Genomic DNA, 17,452 nt, shown 5'->3' on the forward strand with positions numbered 1-17,452 from the left:
AGGCCGGGCATGGTGGTTCACGCCTGTAATCCCAGCACTTTGGGAGGCCAAGTTGGGCAGATCTCTTGGTCGGGAGTTCGAGACCAGCCTGGCCAACATGGTGAAACCCCGTCTCTACTAAAATATAAAAAATTGGCCTGGCATGGTGGCGGGAGCCTGTAATCAATCCCAGCTACTCGGGAGGCTGAGGCAGGAGAAACACTTGAACCCGGGAGACGGAGGTTGCAGTGAGCCGAGATCATGCCACTGCACTCCAGCCTGGGCAACAGAGCGAGACTCCATCTCAAAAAAATAAAAAATAAAAAAACTGAATTCTGTTAGTTTATTGCTTCAAGAATGACAGTTACAGGCCAGGCATAGTACCTCACACCTGTAATCCCAGTACTTTGGGAGGCCGAGACGGGTGGATCACGAGGTCAGGAGATCAAGACCATCCTGGCTAACATGGTAAAACCCCATCTTTACTAAAAATACAAAAAAAAATTAGCCGGGTGTGGTGGCGGGTGCATGTAGTCCCAGGTACTCGGGAGGCTGAGGCAGGAGAATGGTGTGAACCCGGGAGGCGGAGCTTGCAGTGAGCCAAGATTGCGCCACTGCACTCCAGCCTGGACGACAGAGTGAGACTCTGTCTCAAAAAAAAAAAAAAGAAAGAAAAAATGACAGTTACTTTCCCTTAGTTTATGAAGTGGTCCAGGTATACCTCACTTAGCTGGCATTCAGCAGCCTGGCACCTTCCACTATTTGTAGCAACAGGATGCCCTGTGCATCAATGAAAATGTCCCAGAGCAGTCACAAATGCAAAGATGGCAGAAAACACAGCGTGGTTGGATTGATGGCTTTAGGAAAGGAATGCTTCCATTGCCTGTGGAAGCCAGTCTCCCTTGGTGCCTTTCACATGGGGAGAATCATGCAAGAAATGGTGGAAAAAGAAGAAAGACAAGAACAGAAAAGGGAAAAGAAAAAATGGAGAAAAGAGTAAAAACCAGAAAAAGCAGTGTCGAAGGTTAGCTACTCAACCCAGTGATGTGACAATGACAGACAGCCATGAATTGGTTAGAAGAGAGAACAAATAGTGATCTGGAGTAGTTGTTCTCAGACTCACACCGATCATTGAACTTGTGGTTAAAATGCACATTCTGATTCACTAGGTCTTGGTTGGGGCCTGAGGATCTGCATTTTAACAAATGCCCAGGCAACAGTGATGCTGCCAGACCTTGGATCACGCTTGAAGTAGCAGGGGCCTAGGGTGTTTTTGTTTGTGGGTTTTGGTTTTATTGTTTTGATTATGGGTAAGGTTATTGCTAAGCACCAGCAGTAATGACTGTGTTCATTTCAGGATGTGACACACTGAAGACTTTCCTAGTGAGTAATCTCTCTTTTATACAGATTTGTGCCAGAAATTTGAAAGACAAAATGTGTATTGTTTCCAGAAAATGTTCTAAAGCTAGATTTCTTGAAGCAACACATATTTCACTTAAAAGGTAGATATACGCCGGGCGTATAATCCCAGCAATTTGGGAGGCCGAGGCAGGCAGATCACCTGAGGTAGGGAGTTCGAGACCAGCCTTACCAACATGGAGAAACCCCGTCTCTACTAAAAATACAAAATTTGCTGGGCGTGGTGGTGCATGCCTGTAATCCCAGCTACTCAGGAGGCTGAGGCAGGAGAATCACCTGAACCTGGGAGGCAGAGGTTGCGGTGAGCCGAGATCGTGCCATTGCACTCCAGACTAGGCAACAAGAGTGAAACTCTGTCTCAAAAAAAAAAAAAGTAGAGTATATATAGGTGAGGCCACCAAGGGAGTCATAGCCTTTTCCCAAGGATTATTCTGAAAAGTTCCCTTTTGCCATCACTGTCCTCTGCCCCTTTATGACATATATCATCTGATGTCATTGTGCTTGTTGCACTGACATGCATAACTGTTTTGTGGAGCAGTTGGAATGGATTTCTGTTTACTGTAACTGGGATTGTCCATTGGAGAGACCCTGTGGCCAACATGTTCACCAGATCACATGGATTCATGAAATTGTAGCATCTTGCTTTTAGCTGTGGATACCATTAACATGATCCTTAAGTACTTTATAATGCTATTCTTTCCCATCCTGTAGTCAGTTCGTATAGATTATTATAGCGTAATAATCTTAATATATGCTTGGGTAGGTTCCATTCTCCTTACTCTTCTGAAGTATCTTGGCTGTTCTTGGCCCTTTACTCTCTATAGATTTTAGATTCAATTTAGTAGTTCCATGTGTTGGGGGGCACTATTTGGGATTTCAAAGAGCATTTCACAGAATCTGTAGATAGATTTGGGGGAGAATTGCCATCCTTGTGATATTAATGTAACTTAAAAAGTGGTTATCTTGGCCAGGTATGGTAGGTCAGCCCTGTAACATCTGCACTTTGGGAGGCTGAAGCAGGATTGCTTACAATCAGGAGTTCAAGACCAGCCTGGGCAACGTCGCAAGACCCTGTACACACACACACACGCACGCACGCACGCATGCACGCCTGTAGTCCCAGCTACTTGGGAGGCTGAAGTGGAAGGATCGCTTGAGCCCAGGAATTGGAGGCTGCAGTGAGTTTGTGCCACATGGCAACCCAGCCTGGGCGACAGTGCAAGATGCTATCTCCAAAAAAAAAAAAAAAAAAAAAAAAGTTATCCTTATGAGGAAAAAGTAAAATTAGATCCTTACATACCAGAGGCAACAATCAATTCCAAATAGATTAAAGGCTTAAATGTCAAAAATTAAGCTTTGAAATTTTTAGATATTATTTTGATTTATCAATAGATATTTTTCCAACCTTGAGTTTAGGAAATATTTCTTATAGCACAAAAAGCACTGTCAGAGGAAAGATTGTACAAATTGGCTTTATTGAAATTAAGAACTTTGTTTTCGTCAAAAGATGCCCTGAAAAAAGTGAGAAGATGGCCAAGCGCGGTGGCTCACACCTGTAATCCCAGCACTTTGGGAGGCTGAGGCAGGCGGATCACAAGGTCAGGAGTTCAAGACCAGCCTGGCCAATATGGTGAAAGCCCGTCTCTACTAAAAAAATTAGCTGGGCGTGGTGGTTGCGCGCCTGTAGTTCGAGCTACTCAGGAGGTTGAGGCAGGAGAATCGCTTGAACTGGGGAGGCGGAAGTTGCAGTGAGCCAAGTTTGCGCCACTGCATTCCAGCCTGGGTGACAGAGTAAGACTTCATCTCAGGAAAAAAAAAAAAAAAAGCGAGACAACGTTACAAACTGGGGAGAACATATTTCCAACAAATATAACCAGCAGGCGATTTAGTATCAAGAATATCTAAAGAACACTAATGTGAAAAGGACAAATAGCCCTATGGAAAGCTGGATGAGAGACATGAAAGGGACATTTCATAGAAGTGGAAAAAAAAGATACGAAGATACCTTAACATAAAGGTCCACAAACATTCAAAGTGATGTTCCACCTGATAAGTGATTAGGGAAATGCAAATCAGGACCACAATGAGATGCCATTTTACGTCTATTGTAGTGGCATAAATGAAGAAATCTGATCATTTTGGAGAGGATGTGGATCTGCGTGGTCTCTTATATATTGCTGTTGGGAATATCAGTTCGCCATTGTCATGTGAAATCAAACATTTAGAAATCATTGCCCAGCAACCTCATTTCTGATGTTTGCACAGAAGAGAAATTCCTGACACGTGTATACCAGGAAACACATGAGAATGTTCATACCACTGTGAGTAATAACAAAACCTAGAAACAGCCCAGATGCCCGTTTATACAAGAAGATGGATTAATAAAGAGTTTTGTGTGTATGTGTGGTGTGTTTTTATTTTTTATCTATTTGTTTATTTTTCAGACAGGGTCTCACTCTACCACCCAGGCTGGAGTGCAGTGGCGCAATCATGGCTCACTGTTTATTTTTTAGAGACAAGATCTCACTTTGTGTGGTATGTTTGTGTGTGTGCTGTGTTTTTAAAAAGTGGAATATTATACAGCCTGTGGGCCAAAAGCATCCAAAGTCTGTTTTTACACTGCCCATAAGCTAAGAATGGTTTTAATTTTTAAGATGTTTAAAAATAAAGAAGAACACATGACAGAGACCATATGTGGCCTGCAGTGCCTAAAATATTTACTTGCTGGCCCTTTACAGAAAAAATCTGCTAAGTCCTGATCTGCAGCTACATGCCAACAATGTGGATGAGTCCTAGCAATGTAATCGAGTTGTGCTGTCCAAAACAGTAGCCATCAGCCACATGTGGCTTATTAAATTAGTGTAAATTAAATGAAAATTTCAATTCCTCATTTGCACTAGCTACAATAAAGTCAAAACAGCTAAAACCAAAAGGATTTTTTTTTAGAGAAGTACACACAGTTGAAATGAAATTATATAGAAAGGAAAGCAAAGGAATAATGAACACCGGATTCAGGATTGCTCTAACCCGGGGTCAGGAAAGGCAGGAGCTCTGCACCCTGGTGAAATTACAGCTAGTGTGTGCCGGACCTGCAGCCTCTTAAACTGGGCGGCCGCGTACAGTTCGCAGTAATTTTGCTTTACAAAATTATGCAAAAACAATGATTTTTTTCCTGCAAGAATTTCAGTAAAGGTGTTTTTATTATCTGTAAGTGTGGCTGTAAGGATGCGTGATATGTTTTGGTAGGCCACAAGATGTCACTCTTGCTCTTCAAATTGTGACTCAGCATCATTTTCTTTTTCAGTAAAAGTTTTATTGAAAGGTCAGTAAGGCTGCCATCTTATCTGTTCATGTTGATTTAACCTTGAAACAGACTGATTTGTTCCATACCCAAAATTGCAGCAGTTCTTCTTACAAAGAACCCTGAGTGCTGTTTACTGAGTTTTAGATTCTGATGACTGTTTCAGTATAGTAGCCTGTGGGTGTAAAACTTGATGGTATTGACTCCTAAAACATCATTTAAAAAAACAAAACCCTGCCAGGGTCAGTGGCTCATGCCTGTAATCTTAGCACTTTGGGAGGCTGAGGTGGGCGGATCACCTGAGGTCGGGAGTTCGAGACCAGCCTAACCAACATGGAGAAACCCCATCTCTACTAAAAATACAAAATTAGCCGGGCGTGGTGGCACATGCCTGTAATCCCAGCTACTTGGGAGGCTGAGGCAGGAGAATCGCTTTAACTCTTGTTGCCTAGGCTGGAGTGCAATGGCGCGATCCATTGCACTCCAGCCTGGGCAACTAGAGCGAAACTCCATCTCAAAAAAGCAAAACCCGGCCGGGCATGGTGGCTTATGCTTGTAATCCCAGCACTTTGGGAGGCCAAGGTGGGTGCATCAATTGAGGTCATGAGTTTGAGACCAGTCTGGCCAACATAGCAAAACCCTGTCTCTACTAAAAATATAAAAATTAGCTGGGCGTGGTGGCAGGTGCCTGTAGTCCTAGCTACTCGGGAGGCTGAGGCAGGAGAATCGCTTGAACCCGGGAGGTGGAGGCTGCAGTGAGCCGAGATTATGCCACTGCACTCCAGCCTGAGCAACGGAATAATAGTCCGTCTAAAAAAATGATAATAAAAGTAAAAAAACAAAACCCCAAAGCACAATAAATTGATTGTTAAAATATTTGGATTTCAGCAGGTTTTTTGCCAGGTAGGAAATGATCTAGACAGACATTCACCCAGCAAACAGCAATTCGGGACATGCCTGGCTTTAGCACTGAGTCACTCCTGGCCTTCAGCATTGGAGTAGGTTTCAGCTAGAACTGGAGCTGGTTTATTTTCCAAAGGGTTAAGGCTGGAATACTTGGGCAGTGTTCCCAGTGGGCCCAGGAAAATTCTGGGGCAGGAGGTATCCAGTTGAAGGGCATCACCCTTCAGAAAGCACAAGATTGTGGCTGGAAGTTGAGGAGCTCATGTTGCTTGTGAGTTGTTGGGTTGAAAGCAGGAAGAAGATCTGTGATCAGTGTCTGAAGTCAGGAAGCTTGCAAAATTCAGGACCCCAGGGGATAGCAGGCCAATACGGAAGTGAAGAAAGCCAGAGATTCAGGCTGCTGGGTTCAAATCCCACCTCACCCCATACTGATTATCTGTACTAATTAAAGAATGTTAGGCAACTTATTAATGTCTCCAGGCGTATACATTTCTTCTATAAAACCTGGATAATAAAGGGTTGTGAAAATTAAATCTGTCTAAAGGATTTTTTTAAAAACGAAAAAGATTGATTATTTTCTGCTGCCCTAAATTTGCTTACTTTTTTGTCACAACTGGAAGAGAAGGTTGGCAGTGTAGCATGGCATGAAACAATTTAAATAATATATTACACCATAGTATTTAACTTTTTGAAAATGTGTTCCATAGCTCTCATTATAATTCTAGCCATAACTGTAGGATTTTTACTGTACTTCCTAAATATAAAGTGCTTATGAATTTTAGCTGGAGGAGAGCAGGAATGTTCAGAAGCAAATGAAGATCCTGCAGAAGAAGCAAGCCCAGATTGTGAAAGAGAAAGTTCACTTGCAGAGTGAACATAGCAAGGCTATCTTGGCAAGAAGCAAGCTAGAGTCTCTTTGCAGAGAACTTCAGCGTCACAATAAGACGTTAAAGGTTAGTTGCTTCATTTGTCTGTTTTTTTCAGGAGGGACTTAGCTGATTTCATAATCAACCTTGTACCTATCTGAAACAAATCCTTGTCTCTACTTGGAGACAGATACTGCCTTGCTTTTTATTTTGCTTGGCCTGATGCCTTGTGTGAGGTCATTGTAAATGTAAGACCAATTCTTTCTACGTAAGTTTTGGTTTCCTGTTCAAGGAAGAGCGTCTTAGTTGCCTCATACTTGGCCCCCGGGAATCTACGCTCAAGGCCCTCCTGCTTAAAGCCGTGGCTTAGGAAGCTCAGAATTGCCAGTTTTCTGCTGAGCACTGATACAGCTGATCACCAAGTAGGAAAAGCTGCAGTGAAATGAGAAACTAGTAACAGTCTGGGAAGGGAGAACTGCTGAGCTCCTGGGTGGGGCATTGGCCAGGTCCACTGGCCCACCCCCAGCCATTCAGTTGCTAAGTACTTTTAGGAAACCACTTATACCTTGGCTGATTGTAAAGGAAGAGGGAATAGGTATCCAAAGATTCATTGATACCAACAGGGGAAGAAGGAAAGGAGCAGAGCCGCGGGAAGGAATCTGCCTCTTAGAATGGGACAGGCCTGTTGCCATGTACAGTTGCAGTATGACTTTGAGCAGGATCTCTGATCAAACTCCCTTTATGCCCCAACAAACTCCCAAGGCCCTAGACTATAAGCGCACTCTTGAAATGGATCTTCACCTGGTATGGGAGCCATTATTATCTTCTTTGCTTTTGAGCCCTTGGATTTAGATGTCAAAGTAAGTGGTATTTTTTTTTCCCATAGGAAATCAATATTTTGAGTAGGCTGATAACAGTTCAGACATGTAAAGGTCTTTTGACAATCATATCCTAGCAAGAATTGAAAGTAAGCTTTGAAATTTTTTGTTTTGTCTTTTTAATCATCAGAAAGTAGTTACAGAAAGGAAGCTTTTTGAGATGAGGATTCCATTTGTCCTTTGCCCTTTAGGGAGTAGGTGTGACCCAGAAAGTAAGCTGCAAGGGGGCAGGATCTCTTCCGACCCATCTAAGATGATGGCCTGTGTAACCGGCGAGTATTGCAGTAGAGTGAATTGTAGACAGCCATAACATTTATTTTGTAGCAGGACAGTTTGCATCTCTCTGGTTATCCGTCTACTTAGGAAAAACTGCTTGCTTTTCAATGAGAGCCTTCTGGTCATAAATAAGGGGGAGGAATTGTAGTTCAGAGGCAACATGTCAGGGCAGCAACAAATGAACCCATGTTGCAGCAGCTTCTCTTGTGAGCATCTTCTCTATAGGTCTGTATTATTAACAAAAATTATTTTGGATAATAAGGAGGAAAATATGCAGCAGGCACGAGAGGAAGAAGAACGACGTAAAGAAGCAACTGCACATTTCCAGATTACCTTAAATGAAATTCAAGCCCAACTGGAGCAGCACGACATCCACAACGCCAAACTCCGACAGGAGAACATCGAGCTGGGGGAGAAGCTGAAGAAGCTCATCGAACAGTATGCACTGAGGGAAGAGGTAATTGCGTTTGGTTTATTTAAACGGCTTCTCAAGATTAGCAAAAGTGTCACCATTCACACCTAAAGTAAAACCGCTGTCATGGGTGTTTCAGAACTTTGCATATGCATAGTGGCAGTCAGTTATTTATTAGGAAACGATCAGGCACCACAAGTGAGATCATCACTTGATGTCCCAGGAGTCACTGGGTTTGGATAAGGGAGGTTATTTCTAGAAGACCCATTAAGTACTGCTTGTCTTCCATGAAATACTGGAAGATTGCAATTTTCGCATGTAGATTGTTTTCCATTATCCAGGCTAATAATAAATATTTGGGCCCCAAATACCGTGTATCTCAGACATCTATGATAATCTGTACAGTATCCACTACCATTGAATTATACCTGTACAGTTATGTTTCAGATTTTTTTTTTGTTTTCTTTAAATGAGGGCTTTATATTATTTGGGAGGAAAAACCTACTTCTAACCCCTCACACATAAGCCCATTAAGGGTAAAAAGTTTACTGGGAAGATCCATGGCTAATGAACTTGGCCATTGGCCTTCAGTGAAGACTTGGAATTATTTTATAAGCTAATCTGGAATTTCAGAGGTAGTGTCCTCTGAACAAAGTGAGGAACTTGAAAAACCAGGTTAGTACCTATTTGCTAAAAGGTACTAACCTGGTTTTTCAAGTTCCTCACTTTTAGAGGTCCGATGGACAGGGTTAGAGGCTTTAGGTTTTTTTAAATGGTGCATCTCTGCCTTTAACATTAGTAAAATGTTGGGCTTTTATGTTATGTTCCTTACAGAAATGGATTCAAAAAGCTGATTCAAATTAAAAAAAAAGATCAGGCATCTGTGTGTTACTTTATCCTGTTTTCTTTTTTTTTTTTTTTGAGATAGAGTCTCGCTCTTTCACCCAGGCTGGAGTGCAGTGGCGCGATCTCGGCTCACTGCAGGCTCCGCCCCCCGGGGTTCACGCCATTCTCCTGCCTCAGCCTCCCGCGTAGCTGGGACTACAGGCGCCTGCCACCTCGCCCGGCTAATTTTTTGTATTTTTAGTAGAGACAGGGTTTCACCGTGTTAGCCAGGATGGTCTCGATCTCCTGACCTTGTGATCCGCCTGCCTCGGCCTCCCAAAGTGCTGGGATTACAGGCGTGAGCCACCGCGCCCGGCCACTTTATCCTGTTTTCAACTCAAACTTCATAGTTTTACATATAGCCCTTCAAAAACTGCTTTTTTTTTTTTAAAGATTTTATTTTTCTTACTGCCTTTTGCTTTTTTAAAAAAAATTATGGAAAATTTCAAGCTTAACAAAAAGTAGAGAGATAATATAGCACCTGGCTTCAGCAGATGAAACCATAATTCCGTGTGTGTGTGTGTGTGTCTGTGTGTGTGTGTGTGTGTCTGTGTGTGTGTGTATACAGTTTCTTGCTAAATTGCCCAGGCTGGTCTTGAACTCCTGGGCTCAGGTGATCCCCCTGTCTTGGCTTCCCAAAGTGCTGGGATTGTAGATGTGAGCCACTGTACATGGCTGATAATTTCATCTCTGTTCCCCTAGATTATTTTGAAGCAAATCCAAGATGTCAAATATTCCATTGATATTTGAATGTGTAGCTCAAAAAAATGAGGATTTAAGTATAACCACAATACCAGTTTCATACCTAAAACATTAACAAATAGGCCAGGTGCAATGGCTCACGCCTGTAATCCCAGCACTTTGGGAGGCCAAGGCAGGAGGATTGCTTGAGCCCAGGAGTTTGAGACCAGCGTGGGTAATATGGCGAAAGCCTGTCTGTACAAAAATACAAAGACTAGCCGGGTGAGGTGATACTCACCTGTAGTCCCAGCTGCTCGGAAGAGTGAGGCAGGAGGATCACCACCACTGTACGCATGGCTGGGTGACGGGAGTGAGACTGTCTCAAATAAATAACAATTACTGAATATTAAGTATCTAGTCACTATTCAAATTTTTTGGATCAGCTTCGTTTTAAAAGAGAAATTGTTTGAAACAAGATCCAAAGAAAGTCCATTTCACTGGTTTCTATAACGCCAGTCTCTAAAATATAGGTTTCCCCCCTTTATTCTTACAGTGTATTTATTGAAGAAACGTCTTTTTTGTCGTAGAGGTTAAATTTTCTTTTTATTAGATTATAAAGCCCTTAATTGTCTTAAAATGATTCTTTTAGTTTTGTTGTTTGTTTTGACAGTCTATGTACCTCATAACTGATGTAGCAGATTTGAAAATCAGATTTGTTTAAATCATATTGTGTCTTATGTAATGTTCTTTGGTCAGAATATAATGATCAAATTACTTGCAGGCGAAGATCAGCTGTCTGTGGTGCTCTCAATACATAGTTAGACCACCTTACTTCACCAACCAGCATTTTCCCCTCTTATATAGGGTATTATAACTGGAAGAGTTCCGTTTCTCCAGCTGGGAAGGGATTGTTCTGTTGACTTTATTATACATCAGTAACCACTTAACAGTTTTGTTTGGAAATACTAACGAGCTTTTACCAAATGTCTAAAGTGTGCCAGGCACCAAGCACCTTACCTAGTGCCACCATCGCATTTACTGTTACAGCTCTGCAAGGTAGGTGGAGGTAACCCCCTGTACAGAGGAGGGCACTGCGTTCCAGCGTGGAGAGGAATTAGTCCAGGACCACACACTGGCCGGGATTTGACCTGGGCCATTCCTACCGTCATACCATGCTGCCTCCAGCTGGGGAATTTGGGAAAATATGGGGAGGGAAAAAAGGAACTGTGTGCATGATGTATGGTTTAGTACTTTGCTCTTCTTATCCTTCTTTGCCTTGGTGCACTCTGAGCCTTATTTTCAGTGTGTGGCAGAAATAGGAAGTACCAAGCTGGTGAGGGGGACAGCCCATGTCTGACAGGGCGGGGGAATGGGCAGCAGTCAGAGGGCCGCGCTTCTGCCCGTGTGGGATGGTTTGCAAGGTGGTGTCGAATCGCCACTTCTCTAAGCGGAGTATACAGGGACAGAGAGAGAGCTGGTGTTCTTAGCTGCGGTGGTAGCAGCAGAACAGCAGGGTGAGCATGGTGCTGTAACTGCTGTGATGTTTCCTCCCCACTGTGTTCCTTTCTTTGGTGAGTGATGGAAGAAACTCTCCTTTTCCCATAGCACATTGATAAGGTGTTCAAACATAAGGAACTGCAACAACAGCTCGTGGATGCCAAACTGCAGCAAACGACACAGCTGATAAAAGAAGCTGATGAAAAACATCAGAGAGAGAGAGAGTTTGTAAGTTCTACTTCTTAAAAACAAACACATTATTGCCAATATTGTAACTGAGGCCATTTGAAACATCAAATTGTAACCAAGGCCGTTTGAAACATTTATCTATTCTACCTTTAATGTAGCACCTCGGGGCATGCCAGCTGGTGTTTTGCTGTAGATTGAGAAGAGAGTTGTGGTGTGTGTGTGTTAGAAAGCATTTGGCTGTTTATTTCTATTTAACCTTTTATACAGAAAATATACTGGAGAGATTACACCAAATCAGTGGGAAGACCTGCACTTGTTGTTTTTCTGTGCTTAGAATATTTAGTTCCCATCTTAGATAATGGTCATCAGGTTCAAGAGTTGTGCTCACATTTAGCACGTTAAATTTGGTGATTCAGTTTAACAAGCTTACCAAGCCACAGGTCTCCTATATATGATTACATTTCATTTTCAAACAAGTAACTTGAAACTGGGGAAGTCATTTATTTACTTACTCTGGTATAATTTTCTGATAAAATTTAAACAGAATTCTCTACCCTAATCACTCAGCATTGTTGCCAACGTATGCTCAGATTCTATTGCCTGTCAGTAATTGTGAATACAGTGGAATCTCATTGGGTATGTATATTACCATGTGCAAATTCAGCTAAGTGTGCTTATCCGCAAGGGAGAAATGATTGCAATAATGCAGACTGTTGGATCCACGGTCCTGACATGAGCACAGTGTGAGGATTCAGTTCCTGAGTGGCCCTCGTCATGTGGGCATGTCACACTGAGTGCATCTAGGGTTTAGAGAGACATGTTTTTCACAATGTGATCCTTCCATATGAACTGACAATAGTATCCAGTGTTCAGCTGAGAAATGGTTATCATTTCCAAAGTTGGAGTATAAATTTTATACACACACACACACACATTACATGTGTGTACTTTCTGGTTGCTTCAGTAGGACTTTTCTAGGCTTCTTTGGACTATGTGTGATATTTTACTTCAGGGACTGAATTTCACAACTGCCTACTATGCAACTTTGTAATTTTCTTGAAAGCACAAGTACTATATATAAATGAGAATGTCCACCCCCTCCCCGCTTTCTAAAAAAGCACTCAGAAACCAGGTCTCAGATTGATTGCGTTGCTTTCCCCGTACCCTTTCACTCTGCCTCGTCTTGCCTCAGGGAATAGCGGGGCTTTTCTAAGTCACCCAGATAATATCAAGATTATCAGCCATGTTCTCTGCTAATACTGTACGTGTAATTATTTTCACCTAAAACACAACAATTTACCTCTGAGTTTTGTAAACCGTATTAGGCCCCCAGGGTACTTTTTCTGCTTCAGCAATAAAAGATTATTCCTACATTCCTAAGTGTTAACCAGCGGGACAGATAGAAGATACACGTAAATGGCAATTTGTGGAACAGACTGTTTCATCTGTGGACCTGTGGTTCTTGCTAAAATAGCAGAAGGGTGAAGCCTAACTGGATCATATTCGGTCCTGCTTGTAATTACTATTAGCATTTTGCCAGAATGTTTCTGTTTTCTAGTTATTAAAAGAAGCGACAGAATCGAGGCACAAATACGAACAAATGAAACAGCAAGAAGTACAACTGAAACAGCAGGTAACTTCACAGCAGGGGATAGTACAATTTGTAAGAAAAATCTGTGGTTCCTTTGATTCTGCATATCTTCAATCCCTTCTAAGATGGTTTTGCTTTTTGCTTTTTCCCAGCCAGAGCTGACCAGGACTGAGGCAGAAATCTCATGGCCCTCTTGGTATTTTCCTCTTCATTTAGGTTGACTACCTCATCCCAGTTTGCCCAGCACTTTCCTGGTTTTAGTACTGAAAGTCTCGTGTCCCAGGAAATGCCCCGTCTCAGGCAGCCTGGGACGGTTGGTCGATCTGTCTTCAGTGACCCTTTCTAAGAGCCCAGATAATTCCTCCCTTTTTCAGTCGGTTACCACTAAATTTCCCACTAAAGGAAAACTGATACATCTGCATATTTTTTTTGTATCAAGTTGAACCACATGAAATTGCTAAAGAAGACAAGAATATGTTCTTGGCCTAAAAAAATGGCAGTTTCATATAGTGAACTCTAATATCGTTAGAGTTTTGTGCTATAAGCATGTAAGTTGTTTTAAAAACTACGTATAGCTGGGTGTGGTGGCGTGCACCTGTAGTCCCAGCTACTCAGGAGTCCGAGGCGGCAGGATCGCTTGTGCTGGTGTTTTTCATCAGGGCCCTCCCTCTTGTTCATTCCAGACCCTGTAAGTGTGTCCTACTGTGATCTCTCTCTGTGGTTGCCTTGTGTGGAATGAGTGTAGGAGGAGTTATCTCCTTAAAAAAAAAAAAAAGGTACAGGAAAGACTTGCCGTGGCTTTACAGATGGGTAAAATTAGGCATCTGTACCTATACATTCATCTTTTTTTCAGTTAACTAGATTACATTTGGCTGAGTGTTACTTATTTAAAAGTTTATCATATAAGTTTTTGTGAAGACTCTAGATTAGCCATAAAATAACACTGATACCTTGAGACTGGCGTGGTCTTCATGAGCACCTCTTTGGAGTGCTGCTTTTCTTTGCGAACATCTTACAATGTGATGAATTTAAGGTCCTATAAAGCTAGCCCAACTTATAAGGAGTGAATATTCAAGAGGTGTCAGATATGAAGAATCTTTGGAACTGAAGATCATGCCAGAAAGCTTCTAGGAGATTTGAATCCCTTACTTATCAGCCCTATACAGTCAGTTGTCCATGTAAATAGAGATGAGAATTGATGTGGAGAAGGTACGAAGTCTCCAGATGGCTTTGGAAGATGTTCCTGAAGGTGGGTGTCATTGATAATGCTGCGGAAGTCAGCAGAGGGCCCTTTTACCAAGCCCCCAGGCCAGCTCCAATTCTGTTGTACTGTCACCACCGTAGCTTCTGTTGTCTGTGATCTGTACCACTCAGAGTCCTCTTATTCAGTCACTATTTTGTTTCCTTTGCTGTCACCTCTTGTTTTCCTCTACCTAAATGTGGCTGTCCTTCCCAAGCATGTCTCACCTTCTCTGCCCTCACCATGTCATTTCCCAGCATCTGCTGGTGAAACTCAAAGTCTTTGTGCTGTCTTGACCCGCTGTTTTGTAATCTAGCCATGGAGGTCCATGTGTGATGATAGTGGCCACTTACTGGCTACCCACTGGGCCAGCGTTGAACTCTCACATGGGACAGTCTTTATTTGGATGTTCCATTTTCAATGAAAGTGGACCATGCCTGCCAGGTGCAGTGGCTCATGCCTGTAATCCCAGCCAAGGTGGGCAGATCGCTTGAGCTTAGGAGTTTGAGACCACCCTGAGCAACATGGTGAAACCCCATCTCTATAAAAAATACAAAAATTAGCCAGGCGTGGTGGTGTGTGCCTATAGTCCCCTCTATTCAGGAGGCTGAGATGGGAGGATTGCTTGAGCCCAAGAGGGAGGTCAAGGCTGCAATGAGCCGTGATTGCGCCACTGCACTCCAGCCTGAGCAACAGTGAGACCTTAAAGGACCACATCAAAACCGCTGTAATTTCGAATGTCCCTCAGGCACTAATACTGCTCCCTCCCTCTGCGTGAGCACCACTCTTGCCCCAACTCCAGGCCTGTCATGTCAGAGGCCCCGTCAGTGTCTGCTAACAAATCCTGTGTGTTCTCCAGGTCACCCTGCATTTCTCTTCCTGCTTTGTCCTCATCCCAGGCCAGGCCCTTGTGCAGACGCGGTTTGGCCACCTCACAGGGACCTCAGCTAGCCTAACAAGCACGAGGTCACTGTGAGATGACTAACTTTCAGTTGGCTTCTGCGTCCACCACACCAGTGCGTGCTGCTAAAGTGCTTCCTGGATGGCCCGTCCCCCTGCTGGCTGTGGCTGGGTGGGCACCATCATATTCCACCCTGCCCCGCATCCTGCGCGCTAGGTGGTGCTGCTGAATATTCTGCATCCAGCACTGCTTATGCTATTTGTTGGCCTCTGAAGATCCTTTATTCTTCTCTGCTTTTCTTATAGCTATCGTGTGATCTTGCCCAAAATACTTTATTCCTCTGGGTCTCTCTCTGTTCCCCTGTCCTGAAAATAATGTGATTATGTTGGATAGTCTCTGAAAGGTTCCCTCCTGGTCTAAGATGAACTCATTCAGCTCACCCATGAGGCCCAGCTCAGGCCTCCCACATGAACCTTCCCCTAAGTATCCTGAGCCTCACTGTGCCCTTCCCCGCGTACTTCTCTGGACTCCTTTCTAAGGGGGAGAAGATGGTGACTGCATTTTATATTTTGCTTGCCTTGTTGGTTAGCATTTGTTTCCTCATCCTTAAATAAAAATTCCTTGAGGGTAGGACTATGTTAAGAGTAGATCTCTTTATATTTTCTTTTAATTTTACTCTCATCGAATTCTTCTTCCCCAACCAAACCAATTCTTTGGCTTCTGTTGCATTTTCCTCCCTTCGTTAAGGAAAGAGATACCATTGCTATCAAACTAAGAACTCTGCAGGTGGTATTCTAAAGGAATGATCTTTTCCCAAGGACAGTTTTCACATGGCAAGAGAGGGGTACTTGGGCGAGCACTCCACATGTATGACGTTTATAGTCACCACATCCTTCAGGCTGTGTTATGATCAATGGGTGGAGATCTAACATTAAAGTCAACAGAATGTCCTCAGTTTTAATGCATTTCTGTGGGTTGTCAGAACTTTAGCCATCTATGTCTGGTGTCCAAGGATTGGATGTGCATTTGTTCGTATTTCTGTCACTTGTAGTAAGTAACCATACTACATTCTTTTGAAAGTTTGGGAACTGGAATTGTTTGCATGGAACTCAGAATGTTTCCTTTTTTTCCTATAGCTTTCTCTTTATATGGATAAGTTTGAAGAATTCCAGACTACCATGGCAAAAAGCAATGAACTGTTTACAACCTTCAGACAGGAAATGGAAAAGGTATTTACATATTTTAGTAGAATATTATATCAAATGGAATTTGTGTAAGCTCTTTTAAGTGTGATTACAACTTTGCTGAGTTTCCTTTGTTACGATACTGTCTTCATTTTCTCTTTAGTGATCCTCCAGTGGCATTTTTGGTCATTTTGCCCTCAATGTACCCCAAGTAGCTAATGTTCTCTATGCTCTTAGAATTCTACCTTTATTATAGTGAAATCCTATATTAAATGCAACTTGTTAGAAATAAAGTGGTGGTTTTTTGGTGTGTTGCTGTTTTTTGTTTGTTTTAACCACTTTAGAGGATCATCCTCAGCCCTCTCATAAAACTCTGTCCTTGGAGATTAACTATTAAAAGACATCCAAGCCCAGAAGAATAATCATATATTTTGGTTGGTTGATATATCAGTGTTTCTACCTTTTTTAGCTTCTCTTTCTTATCTTTACTCCCACTGAATTCTTTCTCCCCTGACCAAACCAATTCTTTCGCTTCTGTTGCATTTTCCTGCCTATGTTAAGGAAAGAGATATCCTTGAGATCAAGCTAAGGACCAAGATATATAATTCTATACATATCCAGCCAGCCAGCCAGCCTTATTTTACTTGGCATCCTTCCCTTAAAAATGGGGGATTTAAAAACATAGTGTTGGGTTGGGGAGAAGTACAGTAGTGCCTGGCACTTTGTTAGCATTCAATAGATGTTAGTCATGACTATTATTAGATCTCACATAGTGGTGGAGACCGTGTGCGCTGGGTTCATGTCCCAGTTGCATCATAGAACGTGTGACTATGGACAAGTTGTTTAACCTTTCTGTTCCTTCACTGTTAAAAATGGTAACAAAAAACCTGCCTTTCATGAAATAGAGTATTTCAGACGGTGCTTGGCACATTAACATGTACTCAGTTACAATGTGGCTGATTGGTGCTCAAATTACCACCTCCAGGTATTTTTAGACCTGGTAATCTGGAGAATTCCATGAACAGCAGATTCGTTCTGACTGCCAGTCCTTTCAGTTGAGGCTGCAATCGAGGGGGCGCTGTTAGGCACAGTGCAGGTGATAGCTGGACGCCAGCACAGACTCACTGTTGAGGTGGAACAGAGTTCCACCTGCCATCCTTCTGGTCCTCTGGGACTGGAACACATTCCTCTCTGTCCGTGGCTGCAGAGATCACCATGGGTCAGCAGTCAACCTAGGTCTTCCACCAGCT

At 42.7% G+C, this 17,452-nt stretch overlaps 1 protein-coding gene across 1 annotated transcript in view; it reads left to right on the forward strand.

The window, feature by feature from the left end:
• TXLNG (taxilin gamma) overlaps positions 1-17,452 on the forward strand; it is a 58,983-nt gene that overhangs the window by 35,939 nt on the left and 5,592 nt on the right. The window contains exons 4-8 of the mRNA XM_003261094.4: positions 6,385-6,555; positions 7,885-8,079; positions 11,206-11,325; positions 12,845-12,919; positions 16,155-16,247. Of these exons, the coding sequence (XP_003261142.1) occupies positions 6,385-6,555; positions 7,885-8,079; positions 11,206-11,325; positions 12,845-12,919; positions 16,155-16,247 (654 nt within the window). The remainder of the gene's footprint in view (positions 1-6,384; positions 6,556-7,884; positions 8,080-11,205; positions 11,326-12,844; positions 12,920-16,154; positions 16,248-17,452) is intronic.

This window comes from Nomascus leucogenys, chromosome X (genome assembly GCF_006542625.1).
Source record: "Nomascus leucogenys isolate Asia chromosome X, Asia_NLE_v1, whole genome shotgun sequence".
Taxonomy (NCBI): domain Eukaryota; kingdom Metazoa; phylum Chordata; class Mammalia; order Primates; family Hylobatidae; genus Nomascus; species Nomascus leucogenys.